The sequence below is a fragment of the Elephas maximus genome, chromosome 4 (assembly GCF_024166365.1).
Source record: "Elephas maximus indicus isolate mEleMax1 chromosome 4, mEleMax1 primary haplotype, whole genome shotgun sequence".
NCBI classification, from domain to species: Eukaryota; Metazoa; Chordata; class Mammalia; order Proboscidea; family Elephantidae; genus Elephas; species Elephas maximus.
This window is the reverse complement of record NC_064822.1, coordinates 148,281,133-148,295,904: the sequence shown is the minus strand read 5'-3', so window position 1 is coordinate 148,295,904 and position 14,772 is coordinate 148,281,133. Positions and strand designations below refer to the sequence as shown.

Sequence of the window (14,772 nt, the reverse complement as noted above, 5' to 3'; positions counted from 1 at the left end):
GTATTCAATGTATTCTACTTTTCAGCTAGTATTATAACAAATGCAGTATTTGTAATGGAAATCTCATCTACCCTTGACCTTTGCCAAAGGGCCAAGAAGCAATTGAAATATCATCTTAAACATAGTTTTAAAGGTGGTACACTATTTTCTACCAACTTGCTACATAATAGGTTTTTATTTGTCTCATTTAATTAATCCATTTAAGGCACTCGATATAGTCTCTATTGTCAGGACGTTTTTAAAAATTTTCACCAATTAACTACATGTTTTGTGAGGTTATTCATATCACTGAGCCACTGGTCAACACTGGATATTAAATATTTTGAAGTTGTTGATAGTTTAAGAGAACGATATTGTCTAATAATGGTCTTAATTTATGTGTCTTTACTGATAGAACATAAATTAGACAATATCGTTCTCTTAAATTACCGACAACTTCAAAATATTTAATATCCAGTGTTGACCAGGGGCTCTTTACTGATAGAGAAACCCTGGTGGTGTAGTGGTTAAGAGCTACGGCTGCTAACCAAAAGGTCGGCAGTTCAAATCCACCAGGTGCTCCTTGGAAACTCTATGGGGCAGTTCTACTCTGTCCTATAGGGTCGCTATGAGTCAGAATTGACTCGATGGCACTGGGTTTGGTTTTTTGGTTTTACTGATACAGATATTGAACATTATTCTATTTGATTATTTACTAATTAAGGAGCCCTAATGGAGCAATGGTTAAGTGCTTGGTTCCTAACCCAAAGTTTGATGGTTCAAACCCAGCAGCCTCTCCATGGGAGAAAAGAACTGGCAATCTGCTCCTGTAAAGATTACAGCCTAGGAAACCCTATGGCGGCAGTTCTACTTTGTCAGATGGGGTCACTATGAGTTAAAATTGTCTCAATGGCACAATACAACAACAACATTGTGAAATATCTTATTTTTTCTCCTCATTTATCTACTGGTTCATAGTATTTACATTTTTGCTTCAAATAATCATTCATAATCCTTTATGTTATTATTGGTGCAAATACTTTTCCCCTGAGGTTTTTGTTTCTACCCTAATTTCAAAAGGGACAACTTATTTTTCATATACCCAAAAAATAGATGTATAGAATTATTAGCTAAATCTCTTCTAAACTATAGGTCATCCCTACCCCCCTCCCCCAACAGTCACAATTTACAGGTTTGTGTCACCTAATTCATTATACTACATGAGATAGAAGAAGATTTCAGGGACAAATTCTTCACCCTTCCAATATTTTGTCTTTGACACTACAAAAACTTTGTCAACAAAAATTCTTTAAGTTTGCTCCTTTTCTCTACTTCCATTCTCTTCTTAATTTACAGTAATCTGATTTTGACAAATTGAAATTGTCCTTAAGGCTTTAAACTCTCTTATCTAACAAATGTATTTATTCTTTATCTTCACTGACTTCTATGCTGAATTCAGCTACACTGACTTTTGTCTTAAAACTCTCTTCTTTGCAGGACTTTGAGAACCATACATAGAGTGCTCCCTTTCAGAATCCTTTAAAAATTCCTTTAGACGTTCGTACTCCCCATTCTATACTATCAAGGAGCTCCTACTCTATGCCTGGCACCATGCTGGATGCTGCTGGTAGTCAACTACATAGGTGTTGTTCCTTACCTCATGGGGCTGGCAGCCTACAGGATGAGGTATCACCAGCTTCCATCTTATTCTTGTTTTCATATCTCATATTTCCAAATGAACTTCAGAATCACACCTTATTTTTATTTACTTCTGTATTTTCTTTTTTTTTTAACTTGTGCCAGCTTCCTAATTTTCACTGCCATTGCTCCTACTTTACTTCAGGCTCCATTTTGAACAGGTATGAGCAAGCATGTGTATGGTGATATATATGCAAAAGTACCTTTCTTACCTATCACCATTAAAGAAGTACCCCTTCTCCTAAGCCCAACACCCTCAGCTTTCCATATACTCTAGGCTCTTTCCATCAATTTTACCTTTTCTCCTGTGTTGTTTTCAGTCCTACTCAAAAAATGGCTCCTTTCAACCATTTTCTTTTTTTTTTTTTTACATTCTTAAGTATTTCTCATGTTAAAAACCAAAAGAAAAAAACAAACAAAAAAAGGAAATCCTTTAATCCCCTTTGTCCCTACCTTCCCCTCCAGTTAATCTTCTCTCTCTCCTTCTGCAATCAGATAAGCTTTTCAAAATACTAACAAAGCTCTCAGTCTCTGCCTTAGCTCCCATTTTTGCTAGCCTACTGCAATATGGCTTCCTCCATATACCACTTCACTGGAATCTTTCAAGATCACCGATACTATTAAATCTTTGTGACTTTTTTTTAAAGTTCTTATCTTACTTGACTTCTCTACAGTATTGTACACTGTTGTCCACTTCTTCCTCCTAGAGAGGCCTGTTTCTTTTGGATTTTGCTTCATTATACTCTTTTGTTTCTCCTCTGAGCTCCAGACTAAGCTACAATTTTTTCAATGTCTTTTCTTTCCTTCTCAGCCCTTTAAGTCTTAGGTTTCTTCTCTGGGATTTCCTCCTGGCCCTGTTTATTCTTAGGCTACACTCTCCCTGTATGATTCTGTTCATTCAAGTTCTTCAATCCCTTTCCCTATCTCCTTCTGCATTCAAAGCCTCTACACTTAGGTTTCCACACATACCTCAAACCACGTATGTCCAAAAGTTGAACTCATATTTATCTTCCAAACTTTTCTCGGGTTTCTTGAAATGATAACACTATCATCAATGTACAACTCGGAATCAGAATGTCCTCATAAACCCTCATTCTTCTTCACCCTCCAACTCCATACTTAACCTCCTAAATTGTTTGGAATCTGTCAAATCACCTTCATTCCTACTACCACTATTTTAGTTCAGGCTACCATCATCTCTTTTCTGGATTACTGTAAAAGCACTTTCATTGGCCTTTTTGCTTTTGGTCTTGCTCCCAGCTTATATGCCTACATATTGCAAATGATCTTCTTATAGCACAAATCTATTTCATAGATAAAACCCCTTCAATGGTTTTCCTTTGCTGTTGCATGATGTTCAAAGCTTTTTGCATACCATACAGGCTTTGGTTTATACCTTCAGATACATCTGTTAGGGTTTCTACCCCAATCTTCCAGACATATTGTAATTCCCCAAAGAGACTAACTCTCTTTTGCTTGTAAACCTTTACCCATGCTTATCTATCTATGCTTGGATTGTCCACTTCACCAGGCTAACTACTGCTCCTGTTTCAGATCTTAATTTAGAAATCCCATTCTTTGGGATAAATTCCCTAATCTTCTAACACCTTATTCAAATTATGTTAGGTTTGCTCATTCCAAAAGATACAAAACACACAAAATTGATAGTGCTCAACAAATGTGAATGAAATAAATGAATAATTGTCAAAGTGAGACAATATTTTCTCAGGTGCCCTGAAAATGTAGATGTTTTTAGCGTGTAGCCCAAGCTGGGCATTGAAGAGGAAAACATGTATGTAAACCTGATACATTTAATTCTCATAACAGAAACCTCAGTTCTGAAAGTCAGAACTAGATTTGGATAAAAAATTGACAAATGTATTAAATTAAAAAAAATTCCTTAATATAAGGCTGTTTTATAAAATTTCCACCATGTACACCATCTTATAGGAAAGCGGTTCAGCCTTAAGAAGTTCACTAAAAGGAATGAAGTCCTTTTTTCAATTAATGGAAGTATTCTTTTCGTCATGAAAATCAGAGTAAAAGTTTTCATTAAACCCATATGCTTCAAATAAATCAGCTTTTTAAAATTTCAGTATACCATAATATTCTAGACTGTGGTAGATTAAGATTCAATTATCATTTAGGGCACACACACACACACAAAGAAGCTAATTATATTTTTATACATATGGCAGCTTTCCCAATACTATATTCTCTTCCCTTAATGGCTTTTCTCAGTAATATAATGAAATACTCTTGGTTTCATGACTGGAGATGAGTCCATTTCTGAAAGCTTTTGGAAGAAAAGGCATATGCTGAGTAAAACTCTTACGAATGGAAATATTTTTGGTAATGCTGATAAATGGTTGATTCTATGTATCTGATGCTAGAAACGCTGAGCATATAATTTACATTATAAAGCATAAATGGTCTATGTGTGTTTATTAAAAGAAGTTATTGCATCATACCTCACAAATAAAATTGTATTTTGGCATATATGTTACACTAACAAAAATTTAATTTCATTAACATCTGTATAAATGCTTGTTGATAGGCTGTTTATTGCTTCTTCCTTAACCAATCCAATCTGTTGAAATGTTGACAGCCCTGGCACAAAACCAATAACTCTCTAAGAGCCATTTGTGTGTAAAAAGCAACATCCCTATTCTTTTTAGACATATTTAAATATATATGTAATTGATCATTAAAAAAAATGACTTCACGAATAAAGAAGAGGGTTGTTGATGCAAAAGTTTAAAAACAGAAATGTTGGGAATAGAGCCAAAGCCATACATAAGGGTCAAAGGGTAACTGCAACAGTAATCACTCCTTTACATATTTTACTATATTTTATGGCAGAGAAAGTTAAATAAGAAGTACTAGAATGAAAGATACTGCTAGCTTCTGACATTTAAATTCATTTTCAAAATGGGTACACTTGGAGGGAGGATGGGGGTAATACCTAAACTATATGAATGAGTTTTACTAAAAGAAAGAAAGAAAAAAAAAAAAGAATACTGAAAGTGAGTTACTAAATTATGTCTTTTAAAATATATGGATTTTGCTTGACAAAATTTTCTGTACTACCAAATGGCTAGAATTATGTCATTACCTCTGGAATGACAGAAACGTCCTTTTTACAAAGTGAATGCATTGTTCTTATTAGCCAATTACAATAAGGTTTCTATTCAACTTATGTATATTTCTACTTAAAAGGAAATATGTTTTGCCATTTATATTGTCCAGTTGAACTACATCTCCCCACTAATATATTTGTATTGGGGTACCAAGTACCACATAAAGAGTGGTTCTCTGGTTTCTTCTGTAAAAGCCATACACCTCAGGAAATTCCTAGTTTGTTAAAGTCACATGATATGGATTAACATGTAATGTGCCACCATGTTTGTTCTTACCAGGGTTGGGACTAGGGTGAAACAAGTACTTGCTTTAGGCACACAATTTAAGTGTGCCAAAAACCTCAGTAATGAAAAAATAATAATATTTAATGTAATATTTTAAATTCTAAATTTGCAAAAATCCATGATGCACAAAATATCAAAGTTTTAAAGAAAAAATCGATAGCAGTGCTTTGCTGAGCCATATTAGAGTCTTAGGCAAAAGGAAAAATCAGTAATACTGATCCTGTCTCTGTGCTCTTGTATCTACCCATTTCTAAGTAATACCATCACAGTAAAATCACCCTTCCTATAATAACAATACTAAATAATAAAAGTGTCATCGGGATTTTTTTTAGAACTACACAGTAGCCATGGTCTAAGACTGATTTAAGATGTGGTAAACAATATTGTTTTTTTAAGACTATGAGCCACCAGTTCATTTTTCATTAGAAGAGGCCCTGGAATTATGAGATATTGACAGTATATTATAGAGTAAATTAACTGAGTTCATGAGATTAGGGGCTATACTTTATTCATCTTTGTATCTGCCTTGCAATCAACTTACATAAAGTAAGTTGGCTTTCCCATTTACTAGTTTTGTAATCTTGGGGAAGTTATGTATTTTCTCTGTGCCTCAATTTCCTCCTCTTAAAATGCATATGCTAAAAACATAAAATAACTGAACACATATAGTTCCACATATAGAAAGGATTTAATAAATGTAGCTATTTTGTGATTGTTTAAAATAGATGAAATTGAATGCCATTATGCATGGCCTTGGGGCTATCTCAATGTCACAGGCTAGGACTTACCTATACTGGAAGTGAAGTTATCCGTATGAGTCTCTAAATCCAGGCCAAGTCTAACGTTCCAGGGGGTCACTGTGAAGAGGGAGAAATTCTAGAATTAACCATGAAAATAGAAATATTTTTCTGGGGGTGAGTCCAGGAAATCCTCGTAACCAAAATTCAAACATGTAACAGTTATTTTCTTAGGTATTTAATTATTGTATGAGGATTTTAGTGTGTCTTTTATTCAGAAAAATCAATTTCCAAAAGATAAGAGAGGTAGACAGACCTAACTGTTAGCAGTTGCTTAGCAATAACGATGAAGGAGACTCCATGGACATGATTCTCTCCTGTTTCACCCTGCCAATTTAATTATCTTTAGAAAATATTCTTCTATCCAACCTAGACCCCCTTAGGGAGTGTTAATTAGTATCCTAGGTCATACAAACGAAGGCCCATCCAATAGAATAATGAAAATTATGATGATATGAGTAGGTTGGCCCACAAAACAAAATGGACATAAGGGCTATATAAACATTCCAAACCCAAAAACCAAACCCATTGCTGTCAAGTAGATTCCGACTCCTAGCAACCTTATAGGATAGAGTAGAACTGCCCCATTGGGTTTCCAACACTAAATCTTTACAGAAGCAGGCAGCCACATCTTTCTCCTGCAGAGTGGCTGGTGAGTTCGAACTGCCAGCCTTTAGATAAGTAGCTGAGACTTTTAACCACTGCTCTGTCAGGGCTCCATATAAACATTACTGCCACCTATTTTTTGTATTCAAATGCATGCGAAAGCTGGACAATGAATAAGGAAGACTGGAGAAGAATTGAAGCCTTTAAACTGTGGTGTTCGCAAAGAATAGTGAATATACCATGGACTGCCAAAAGCACAAACAAATCTGTCTTGGAAGGGGTACAACCAGAATGCTTCTTGGAAGCAAGGATGGTGAGACTGTGTCTCACATACTTTGGACATGCTGTCAGGAGGGATCAGTCCCTGGGGAAGGACATTATGCTTGTCAAAGTAGAGGGTCAGCAAAAAAAGAGGAAAACCCTCAACGAGATGGATTGACACAGTGGCTGCAACAATGGGCTCAAGCACAGGAACAATTGTGAGGATGGTGCAGGATCAGGTAATATTTTGTTCTGTTGTGCATAGAGCCGCTATGAGTCAGAACCAACTTGAAGGCACCTAACAACCACAACATTTTTTCTTTGATATAGTTTTAGTCTGCAGGTTCCTTACTCTTTGGTAAATAGATGTCTTTAATTCTATTCCAGGGATATCATTTCTGATGTCAGATGGATCTTGGCTGAAAGCAGAGAATACCAGAAAGATGTTTACCTGTGTTTTATTGACTATGCAAAGCATTCAACTGTGTGGATCATAACAAATTATGGATAGCTGTCTTAGGTATCTGGTGCTGCTATAACAGAAATATCTCAAATAGATGGCTTTAGCAGAAATTTATTCTCACTGTTTCGAAGGCTAGAACTCTGAATTCAGGGCATCAGCTCCAGGGGAAGTTTTTCTCTCCCTTTTGGCTCTGGCAGAAAGTCCTGGTCATCAATTTTCCCCTTGTCTAGGAGATTCTCAGTGCAGGGACCCTGGGTCCAAAGGATAAACTTCTCTCTTGGCACTTTTTCTGGGTAGTATGATGTCCCTGTCCTCTCTGCTTGATTTTCTCTTTTATATTTCAAAAGAGATTGACTGAAAACACAATCTAATACTGTAGATACAATCCTGCCTCAGTAACATAACTGCCTCTAATCCTGCCTCACTGACATCATACCAAAAACCAAATCAGTCCCTGGAGAACATCATGCTTGGTAAAGCAGAAGATCAGCGAAAGACAGGAAGACCCTGAATGAGATGGCTTGACAGTGACTGTAATGATGGGCTTAAGCATAGCAACAATTGTATGGATGGCGCAGGTCCAGGCAGGGTTTCCTTCTGTTGTACGTATAGTTGTTATGAGTTGGAAATGACTCAATGACAGCTAACAACAACAATGACAATTCTATTCATTCATACATATTTATGAATTGAGGGCGAAATAGGTGGTTTTATTCCTTTAAAGGTTTATTTGAAAAGAAAGCCACTAAGTGGTATTACATTGGTACATTAATCATAGAGGCTTAAAGAACCTAAATAAATATTTTTGATATGATTTTAATTGTTGGTTATTTAATATAGGTTGTTACTGTTATTAGGTGTTTAATCAATTCTGACTCATAGCAACCCTACCTACTAAAGAACGTAACACTGTCCAATCCTGTCCCATCCTCAAAATCATTATTATGCTTGAGCCCATTGTTGCAGTGACTATGTCAGTCCATCTCATTGAAGGTCTTCCTCTTTTTGTTCATCTGCTACTTTACCAAGTATGATGTCCGTCTCCAGGGATAATGTGTCCAAAGCATGTGAGATGAAGTCTCGCCATCCTTGCTTCTAAGGAGCATTTTGAGGATACTTCTGCCAACACATATCTGTTCGTTCTTCTGGGAGTCCATGGTATATTCGATGTTCTTCACCAACACCATAATTCAAACACATCACTTCTTCTCCAGTCTTCCTTATTCATTGTCCAGCTTTTGCATGCATATGAGGCAATTGAAAATACCATGGCTTGTATCAGGCACACCTAATCCTTAAAATGACATCGTTAATTTTTAACACTTTAAAGAGGTCTTTTGTGGCAGATTTGCCCAATGCAATGTGTTGTTTGATTTCTTGACCTCTGCTTCCATGGGTGTTGACTGTGGATCCAAGTAAAATGCAACCCTGGGCAACTTCAATCTTTTCTCCATTTATCATGATGTTGCTTATTGTTCCAGTTGTGAGGATTTTTGTTTTCCTTATGTTGTGGTATAACCCACACTGAGGGCTACATTCAACTGTGCAGATCATAACAGATTATGGATCACATTGCAAAGAATAGGAATTACGGAACACTTAATTGTGCTCATGAGAACCTGTATTTAGACTAAGAGGAAATCGTTTGAACAAAACAAGGGGATATTGTGTCGTTTAGAGTTTAGAAAGGTATGCGTCAGAGTTATACCCTTTCACCATAATTACATGCTGAGCAAATAATCCCAGAATCTGGACTATATGAAGAATGTGGAATCAGGATTGGAGGAAGACTCATTAACAACCTGCCATATGCAGATGACACACGTTAGTATCAGTATGTAACATAAATATTCTATCTACACATTCACATTGTATTATCTCTATTGTATTACTTGTATTATCTCTATTGTATTACTTTTCTGCGTATGATGATTTCTATATTTGTTAAACTTAAGTACACCCACTCCTCACTTATCAACTATTTCATTGTTTGACATTTTGCATTTACAAGAGCAGAAAAATCTACTATCTGACAATTTTGCACGTTAATGACATATGTCTGACAGTAACAAATGCCGAGGTGCTAGGTAAGAATAACACTGGCTGTAATTTGGCAACTATGTAATGATGCAGTCATCCTCCATTTTGTGATCTGATGTGGCCATCCTCCACTTTTGCATAACACTGATTTTCCTATAATGTCCTGGTCTTTGGAATCTAACCACATCAACAAGTGAGGAGCAGGTGTATACAGATATACTTTTGTATAGAAAGAGATGACTTCATATGACATACTGTTTATATATTAAAAGATTTCTTGAGTTATAAAAAGCAATTATAAAAATAATTTTCTTTCACAATTTGAGTAACAACATATTAGGTTCTAATAAAACTGTCCCAAATTTACTGTTTTTCATAGACAAAGTTAATCAAACATCTCCATTGCCTGGTGAAGATTTAAGAGTTTTCTAAGTGAACACTTAATGCAAAATGTTTACCTATATCATATTAATTAGAAGGACAGAATCTTATTTTATTTAGCAGAAGAACTTCATTAGTAAATGAATGAGGTCATCCATTCATAGATTTCACTTTTCATGGAAAAGGCAGGTGAAAACATTACTGTTCTAACTAAACTCTAGTGGAGAAAATAAGTGAATATACACATTATAGGTCTTCCCTACAAAATTAAGTTTCAACTTTATTTTTTGTATAAATATTGATTTGTGGAAGCTTTTTTTAATCTTTTTATATTTTACTGTGAAATATTACATATACACAGAATATTGTATATAGTATTATATGCAATTTCAAGAACATTCCATGTGATCTCTGATCATTTAAAAAAAAAAAACAAAAAACAGAAGACTGCCTGCATATAAGAAGCCCTACTCACAAATTTCTCACTTCTCCTAGTGGTAACCACTATTCTGAAGTTTATAACACTGACTTCCTTGGTTTTCTTTATAATTTTTACAACCTACATAGATAAGCATTATTGTTAGTTTTTGCTTGCTTTTGAAGTATATATATAAATGAAACAATGCTCTAAGTATCGTTATGTCTTCATTTGCTCAATATTGTTTGTGAGATTAATTTATGTTGCTGTGTATAGAAAGGGTGCATTATTTTTTTTATTTATGTACTATATTTCATTGTATGAATATATTGAAGATTGTTAATTTCATTGTCATTGGACACCTGGGGTGTTTGTTTTTTTTAGTATTATGAACAACACTGCTATAACCATCCTTGTACAAGAGTTTCTATAGGATAAATATTTAGGAGTGTAATTGGTGTATTATTAAAAAAAATAAACCAAACCCATTGTTGTCAAGTCTGACTCATAGCAACCCCATAGGACAGAGAAGAACCACTCCATAGGATTTCCAATGCTGTGATGATCTTCATGGAAGCAGATTGCCACATCTTTCTCCTGCAGAACAGCTGCTGGGTTCAACCACCAACTTTTTGGATTATAGTCGAGCAGCTTAACCACTGTGCCATGTGGGCTCCCCTGAAGTATCATAGGGTATTTTATCTTCAACTCTACTAGAATATCAAATTACTTTCCAAAATGGTTGGACCAATTTATATTCCTACCAGCAAAGTATAAGAGTACTTAGGTTCATAGCCTCTCCAACACTTGTTTTTGTTAGGCTTTTATTTTTTGCCAACATGGAAGGGTCTGTAATTTTACTGTATGGTTTTGACTTGCATTCCCCTGCTTGCTAATGAGATTAAGCATCTTCCCATATGCTATAAATTATTTGAATTTCTTCTTTTGTAAAATGTTAGTTTTTTGTTTATTTTTCCATTGGGTTGTTTGCCTTTTTCTTAATTATTTTTTAGGTCCTTTGTTGGTTATATGTGTGTAAAATACCTTTTCCACCTTGGTGGGTTGTCTTTTCACTATTGTTATGACATTTTTGTAAGTATAGAAGTTCTTAATTTTAACATAAATAAATTTATCAATATGATTAGTACTTTTTGCATATTTTAAATGAACTCATTCCTGCAGTGTGATGGATGACTTTTATATGGCTTTTCTAGCCATGGCCTTGTAACTCCCACCAAATGATTGGGTGGGACTATGCAAATAACGTGCTTGTGGCCCACCAAGGGAATTGGACAGATTGCTCAGAATTCAAATAAGGTGGATGGCACTGTTGTGGGGGTGCGACCATGAAAATAAGGTGTATGGAAACTTAACAGGTGGATTGGTCAGCTTTGCCATCCCACTAGGCTTAAAAAGAGCCAGCCCAGAGGCAGAAATGGAGGGACCTCACTACCACCAAGAAGAAGAGATGGGAGTGGAGAGAAGACTTTGGACCCAGGTCCCTGTACTAACAACCTCCTAGACCAAGGAGACAAAGAAAGCTGTAACACTAGAGATGGTGCAAGATGACAAGAATTAGCAGCAGAGAAACGGTAGCAGTAAAATCAGGAGACCTGCACAATATGGTGCAGTGGGCTTCCTAGTCCATGGAGTGAGGTGGCTACAGTGGATGTGCTGACTCACAAAGTTAATGTGGGAATAATTCAAATCTTTGAAATTTAGTCTTCCAATTCATAAGTATATTTAGTGCTCTTCTTTAATATTTTCAATAATGGTTTATAATTTTCCCATAAAGTCTTACACAATATTCTTAGATACTTGGTTTAAAAAATAAAAATACTACTTTAGGTTGCACTGTTGTACCTTCTTGATTGTTTGTCTATAGGATTAGGTTTAGGATTAGGGTTGGGGTCAGTTTGGTTAAGTTATATTTTTACAGGACTTTTTTTTTATTTCTTCATATTTAAAATACATTGCCATAATGTTGTTCACAATATTCTCTTACTACCATTTTAAAGTCTGATACACCTGTCATTCTACCCCTTTTTTATTCCTGATACTGGTTTTTTTTTTTTTTTTTTTTTTCTGCTGTCTCTCTTATTTTTATGATCAGACTTGCGAAAGGTATGCTGTCATGTTTACTAGTCACTTCAAAATAATTTCTGGCTTTATTGATCCATTATACTGGATTTTTTTTTTTCTATTTCCTTAAATACTGATCTTATAATGTGTAGTCTTTCTATTATTGGTCAGATTATTCAAAACCATGATTTCCCTTTTATGAATTTTTTAAGTGTTTTTAATTTTTAATTTCAATCAAAAGAAGATTTTCCAGCTATCTTAATATTATTCTTTAAAGTTTAATAGCATTATATTCAGGAAATATACTGCACATGATTTCCATCTTTTAAAAATTTTTTATACAGACTTAAGGCCCAGTATAAGGTCTTTAAATGCCCTGTGGATGCTTGATGATAGTGTGCACTCTCTAGTTGCTGAGTGTTCTATATATGTCCTTGTTGTTAGGGGCCATCAAGGTCAATTCAGAATCAGAGCAACCCTACGTACAACATAACAAAACAATGCCTGGTCCTGCGCCATCCTTAAAATTATTGTTATACTTGAGCCCATTGTTGCAGCCATTGTATCAATCCATCTCATTGAGGGTCTTCCTCATTTTCACTGATCCTCTACTTTACCAAGTGTCATGGATTGAATTGTGTCCCCAGAAAATATGTGTCAACTTGGCTAGGTCATGGTTCCCAGTATTGTATGATTGTCTACCATTTTGTCATCTGACATGATTTCCCTATGTGTTGTAAATCCTATCACTATGATGTAATGAGATGGATTAGTGGCAGTTATATTGGTGATCTACAAAATTAGATACTGTCTTAAGTCAATTCTCTTTTGAGATATAAAAAACAGAAACAAGCAGAGAGACATGAGGACCTCATACCACCAAGAAAGCAGTGCTCGGAGCAGAGCATGTCATTTGAACCTGAAGTTCCTGCTAAGAAATGCTCCCAGACCAAGGGAAGACTGATGCATCACAAGGACCTTCCTCCAGAGCCGACAGAGAGAGAAAGGTTTCCCCTGGAGCCGGTGCCCTGAATTTGAACTTCTAGACTACTGGATTGTGAGAGTGTAATCTCTTTGTAAAAGCCATCCACTTGTGGTATTTCTGTTATAACAGCACTAGATAACCAAGACACCAAGCATGGTATCCCTCTCCAAGGACTGGTCCCGTCTGATAATATGTCCAACGTATGTGAGATTAAGTTTTGTCATCCTTATTTCTAAGGGGCATTCTTGCTGTACGTCTTCCAAGACAGATTTATTCTTTCTTTTGGGAGTCCGTGGTATATTCAATATTATTTGCCAACACCATAATTCAAAGGCATCAATTCTTCTTCAGTCTTCTTTATTCGTTGTCCAGCTTTCACATGCATATGGGACAATTGAAAACACCATGGCTTGGGTCAGGAGCATCTTAGTCTTTAAGTGACATCTTTGCTTTTTAACACTTTCAAGAGGACTTTTGCAGCAGATTTGCCCAATGCAATGTGTCTTTTGATTTCTTGACTGCTGTTTCCATGGGTGTTGATTGTGGATCCAAGTAAAATGAAATCCTTGACAACTTCAATCTTTTCTCCGTTTATTATGATGTTGCTTATTGGTCCAGTTGCGAGGATTTTTGTTTTCTTTATATTGAGGTGTAATCTATAATGAAGGCTGTAGACTCTCTAATCTTCATCTATAAGTAGTTAAAGTCCTCTTCACTTTCAGCAAGCAAGGTTGTGAAATCTGCATATCACAAGTTGTTAATGACTCTGCCTTAATATTGATGGCCCGTTCTTCTTCATATAGTGCAGCTTCTTGAATTATTTGCTCAGCATATGGATTGAATAAATATGATGAAAAGATACAACCCTGATGCACACCTTTCCTGATTTTAAACTATGCAGTATCCCCTTGTTCTGTTCAAATGACTGCCTCTTGGTCTAAGTACAGGTTCCTCATGAGCACCATTAAGTGTTCTGGAATTTCCATTCTTCGTAATTTTATCTATAATTTGTTTTGATCCACATAGTCAAATGCCTTTGCATAGTCAATAAAAACAGGTAAACATCTTTCTAGTATTCTCTGCTTTCAGCCAGGATCCATCTGACTTCAGGAATAATATCCCTTGTTCCACCACCTCTTCTGAATCTGGCTTGAATTTCTAGCAGTTCCCTGTCACTGTACTGCTGGAACTGCTTTTGAATTATCTTCAGAAAAATTTTACTTGTCTGTGATATTAATGATATTGTTTGATAATTTCCACTTTTTGTTGGATCACCTTTCTTTGGAATGGTCATAAATATGAATCTCTTCCAGCTAGTTAGACAGGTAGCTGTCTTCCAAATTTCTTGGCATAGAAAAGTGAGCATTACCAGTGCTGCATCCATTTGTTGAACCATCTCAATTGGTAATTCAGTCAATTCCTGAAGCCTTGTTTTTGGCCAGTGCCTTCACTGCAGGTTGGATTTCTTCCTTCGGTACCATTGGTTCTTGATCATATGCTACCTCCTGAAATGGCTGAATGTGGATCAATTCTTTTTGTTACAGTGACTCTGTGTATTCTTTCCATTGTCTTTTGATACTTCCTACATCATTCAATATTTTCCCCGTAGAATCCTTCAATATTGCAACTCAAAGCTT

General features: G+C 35.6%; 1 protein-coding gene across 6 annotated transcripts in view; it reads right to left on the bottom strand.

Annotated features, from left to right (window-relative positions):
- LRRIQ1 (leucine rich repeats and IQ motif containing 1) overlaps positions 1-14,772 on the bottom strand; it is a 241,319-nt gene that overhangs the window by 60,950 nt on the left and 165,597 nt on the right. For all 6 annotated transcript variants that reach the window (XM_049883982.1, XM_049883981.1, XM_049883984.1 and 3 more), the window contains one exon: positions 5,891-5,959. In XM_049883982.1, coding sequence (XP_049739939.1) covers positions 5,891-5,959 — 69 coding nt within the window. The remainder of the gene's footprint in view (positions 1-5,890; positions 5,960-14,772) is intronic.